Below are 4,612 nucleotides of genomic sequence, written 5' to 3'. Positions count from 1 at the left end.
TAAATATTTACAATTGTTATATCTTCTTCTTCGATTGATTCCTTGATCATTATGTAGTGTCCTTCCTTGTCTCTTGTAATTGTCTTTATTTTAAAGTCTGTTTTGTCTGATATGAGAATTGGTATTCCAGCTTTCTTTTGTTTCTTTTTCTTTTTTATTTAAATTTTAGAATTTTATTTTTTATGTAGCAGGTTCTTATTAGTTACCCATTTTATACATATTAGTGTATATATGTCTATCCCAATCTTCCAATTCATCACACACCCCCCACGACCACTTTCTGCAGTTGGTGTCCATATGTTTGTTCTCTATAGTTGTGTCTCTATTTCTGCCCTGCAAACTGGTTTATCTGTACCATTTTTCTACATCCCACATATGTGCGTTACTATACGATATTTGCTTTTCTCTTTCTGACTTATCTCACTCTGTATGACAGTCTCTAGATCAATCCACATGTTACAAATCACCCAATTTTGTCCCTTTTTATGACTGATTAATATTCCATTCTATATATGTACCACATCTTTTTTATCCATTCATCTGTCAATGAGCATTTAGGTTGCTTCCATGACCTGGCTATTGTGAATAGTGCTGCAGTGAACATTGGGGTGCATATGTCTTTTTGAATTATGGTTTTCTCTGGGTCTATGCAGAGTAGTGCAATTACTGGGTCATATGGTAATTCTATTTTTAGTTTTTTAAGGAACCTCCATACTGTTCTCCATAGTGGCTTTATCAGTTTACATTCCCACCAACAGTGCAAGAAGGTTCCCTTTTCTCCACACCATCTCTAGCATTTGTGTTTATAGATTTTCTGATGATGCCCATTCTAATTGGTTTGTGGTGATAGGTCATTGTAGTTTTGATTTGCATTTCTCTAATAATTAGTGATGTTGAGCAGCTTTTCGTGTGCTTCTTGGCCGTCTGTATGTCTTATTTAGAGAAATGTCTATTTAGGTCTTCTGTCCATTTTTGGATTAGGTTCTTTGGTGTTTTTTTTTTTTTTTTTTTTTTAACTTCAAGGAGTTCATTTTAATTATGAATTGATATTGCATTTCTACAACCCTTGGTGATACTTAAATAAAACACCAATATCCAAAAGCAATAGGTAAGCCTATAATGAACTTGGCAAAATGCATACCTCAAGTAGAAATATTTCTTTCTACAAACGTTCTAAAGAACAATGCTTAAAATTATACAAGGTTTGAAATATCATTTTAACCAAGTTTACATGAAAAAGAGAAACACCAAAGTTGATAATAGTGAAAGTCTTCTGGTTCTCTTACAAATGGTATCTTTATAATTCCCCAACTTTCAGATCATGAGTATTTTTCTAGGAAAAATAAAATGGAAACTGTGTTTCTTATATAGCTTTATATGTCAGAGTCACTTCCAGACCCCTGTCTGTTGTCATCTGGTCCATCACTTTCTTTGTCCCAGTCTTTCATGGATGCTCCCATCATGAAATTATCACGTAGGATAGACCATCCTGGGCCCTCTTCTGACTTTGCTTCAGTCTGTTTGGCTTTAGAGTTCTTCCCGGTCAAACTTTGCTCGTTTGTGCTTCCATCCATCCCTCTGAGAACACTGATGAAATCTTTCTTGGAAACAGTTGATAGCAGCTTAGCACGCTTTCTAATAGAGCCTCCAGCTTCTTTAACCTTTTCATCAACGTTCTTTTGATGCTTTTGAACAGCATTAAATAACTGCACCACACCCCTCGTTGCAATTCTCTGAAGATTTCTCTCTGTTTCTTTGTCTTTGACAACATCTGGCTTTACTCTGCACATCATTTCCCATTCCCGCTTCTTATCAAGCTGTTTTCTTTTCTCCAGTCTCTCTTGCTTTAACTTCTCTTTTTCCTTTGCCAGCTCTTTGTTTTTGACCAGAATGGTGGGTTTACTTTTAGGAGTCTTCTTGTTAAGGATTTTAGCCATGGCATCTGCCCAGCCCACATTAGTTCCAACACTAGCTTCTATAGCATTTTCACTGCCATTGTCACAGGGCTCAGCTTCACCCTCACTGTCAGCTTCTACCGCTTCCTCACCAGAGGAAAAGTGATCCTTTTCCGATCCACAGCTTCCGATGGAACCTTCATTATCGGCAGCATCTTTGTCCTTATCTTCCAGCTCCGATGCTGCAGCCGGGGATACCATTTTCATCTTCCCCTTCTTCTTTAGAGAATTTTTCAGCTTTTTCCCGGCACTCACACGTGACTCTCGAACGGCCGCGGCCATGATTCCTAACCGGACTGTTTTTTTTAATATTGAGCTGCATGAGCTGTTTATGTATTTAAGAGATTAATCCTTTGTCCATTGATTCATTTGCAAATATTTTTTCCCATTCTATGTGTTGTCTTTTCAGCTTGTTTATACTTTCCTTTGCTGTGAAAAGCTTTTAAGTTTCATTAGGTCCCATTTGTTTATTCTTGTTTTTATTTCCTTTACCCTAGGAGGTGGGTCAAAAAAAAGATCTTTCTGTGATTTATATCAAAGAGTGTTCTTCCTATGTTTTCCTCTAAGAGTTTAATAGTGTCCAGTCTTACATTTAGGTGTCTAATCCATTTTTAGTTTATTTTTGTGTATAGTGTTAGGGAGTGTTTTAATTTCATTCTTATACATGTAGGTGTCCAGTTTTCCCAGCACCAGTTATTGAAGAGACTGTCTTTTCTCTTTTGTATATCTTTGTCTCCTTTTTCATTGATTAGTTGACTGTAGGTGCGTGGGTTTATCTCTGGGCTTTTTATCATGTTACATTGATCTATTCTTCTGTTTTTGTGCCAGTTTGTACTGTCTTCATTACTATAGCTCTGTAGTAGAATCTGAGGGCATGGAATCTGATTCCTCCAGCTCTGTTTTTTTTCCCTCAAGGCTGCTTTGGCTATTCGGGGTCTTTTGTGTCTTCATGTCAGTTTTAAGTGTTTTTGTTCCAGGTCTGTAAAAAATGCCATTGGTATTTCATAGAGATTGCATTGAATCTGTAGATTGCTTTGGGTAGTATAGTCATTTTCAAATTATTGATTCTTCCAATCCAAGAACATGGTGTATCTCTCCATCTGTTGGTATCATCTTTAATTTCGTTCATCACTGCCTTATAGTTTTCTGCATACAGGTATTTTGTCTCCTTAAGTAGGTTTATTCCTAGGTATTTTATTATTTTTGTTGCAGTGGTAAATGGGAGTGTTTCATTAATTTCTCTTTCAGATTTTTCATCATTAAGGTGTATACAAATGCAAGAGATTTCTGTGCCTTAATTTGTATCCTGCAACTTTGCCAAATTCATTGATTAGCTCTAGTAGTTTTCTGGGGGCATCATTAGGATTCGCTATGTATAGTATTATGTCATCTGGAAACAGTGACAGTGTTACTTCTTCTTTTCCAAATTTTATTCCTTTTATTTATTTTTCTTCTCTGACTGCCATGGCGAAGACTTCCAAAAGTATGTTAAATAGTAGTGGAAAGAGTCAACATCCTTGTCTTGTTCCTGATCTTAGAGGAAATGCTTTCAGTTTTTCACCATTGAGAATGATGTTTGCTGTGGGTTTGTCATATATGGCCTTTCTTATGTTGAGGCAGGTTCCCTCTAGGCCCACTTTCTGGAGAGTTTTTATCATAAATCATTGTTGAATTTTGTCAAAAGCTTTTTCTGCATCTATTGAGATTATCAAATGGTTTTTATACTTCAGTTTGTTAATATGGTGTATCACATTGCTTGATTTGCATATATTGAAGAATCCTTGCATCCCTGGGATAAATACCACTTGGTAATGGGGTATGATCCTTTTAATGTGTTGTTGGATTCCATTTGCTCATATTTTGTTGAGGATTTTTGCATCTGTATTCATCAGTGATACTGGTCTGTAATTTTCCTTTTTTTGTATTATCTTTGTCAGGTTTTGGTATCAGAGTGATGGTGGCCTCATAGAATGAATTTCGGAGTGTTCCTTCCTCTGCAATTTTTTGGAAGAGTTTGTGAAGGATGGGTATTATCTCTTCTCTAAATGTTTGAAAGAATTCAGCTGTGAAGCCATGTGTTCCTGGACTGCTGTTTGTTGGAAGATTTTAAATTATGGTTTCAGTTTCATTACTTGTGATTGTTCTGTTCATATTTTCTATTTCTTCCTGGTTCAGTCTTGAAAGGGCACAACTTTCTAAGAATTTGTCCATTTCTTCCATATTTTCCATTTTATTGGCATAGAAATGCTTATAGTAGTCTCTCAGCATGCTTTGTATTTCTGCGGTGTCTGTTGTAACTTCTCCTTTTTCATTTCTAATTTTATTGATTTGACTCCTCTCCCTGTTGATGAGTCTGGCTAATGGTGTATCAATTTTGTTTGTCTTCTCAAATAACCAGCTTATAGTTTTATTGATATTTGCTATTGTTTTGTTTCTATTTCATTTTTTTCTGCTCTGATCTTTATGATTTCTTTCCTTCTACTAACATTGTGTTTTATTTGTTCTTTTTTCTCTAGTTCTTTTAGGTGTAAGGTTAGACTGTTTATTTGAGATTTTTTTGTTTTTTGAGGTAGGCTTGTATTGCTATCTACTTCCCTCTTATAACTGCCTTTGTTGCATCCCATAGTTTTTGGATTGTTGTGTTTTAGTTGTAACAT

General features: G+C 35.6%; 1 protein-coding gene across 1 annotated transcript; it reads right to left on the bottom strand.

Annotated features, from left to right (window-relative positions):
* Positions 1 to 1,020: 1,020 nt before the first annotated feature.
* On the bottom strand, positions 1,021 to 2,243 carry LOC131756063 (RRP15-like protein). Its single transcript, XM_059062826.2, has one exon. It carries the CDS (start codon positions 2,235 to 2,237, stop codon positions 1,374 to 1,376), a length of 864 nt encoding a protein of 287 aa, XP_058918809.1. The 5' UTR covers positions 2,238 to 2,243; the 3' UTR covers positions 1,021 to 1,373.
* Between the last annotated feature and the right edge of the window lie 2,369 nt (positions 2,244 to 4,612).

The sequence above is a fragment of the Kogia breviceps genome, chromosome 4, assembly GCF_026419965.1.
Source record: "Kogia breviceps isolate mKogBre1 chromosome 4, mKogBre1 haplotype 1, whole genome shotgun sequence".
NCBI lineage: Eukaryota > Metazoa > Chordata > Mammalia > Artiodactyla > Physeteridae > Kogia > Kogia breviceps.
Note: the sequence above shows the minus strand (reverse complement) of the source record. Positions and strands in the feature narration are given on the sequence as shown.

Excerpts from the sequence above, each read along its gene's own strand:
- LOC131756063 (XM_059062826.2), bottom strand. The coding sequence starts at position 2,237 with ATGGCCGCGGCCGTTCGAGAGTCACGTGTGAGTGCCGGGAAAAAGCTG.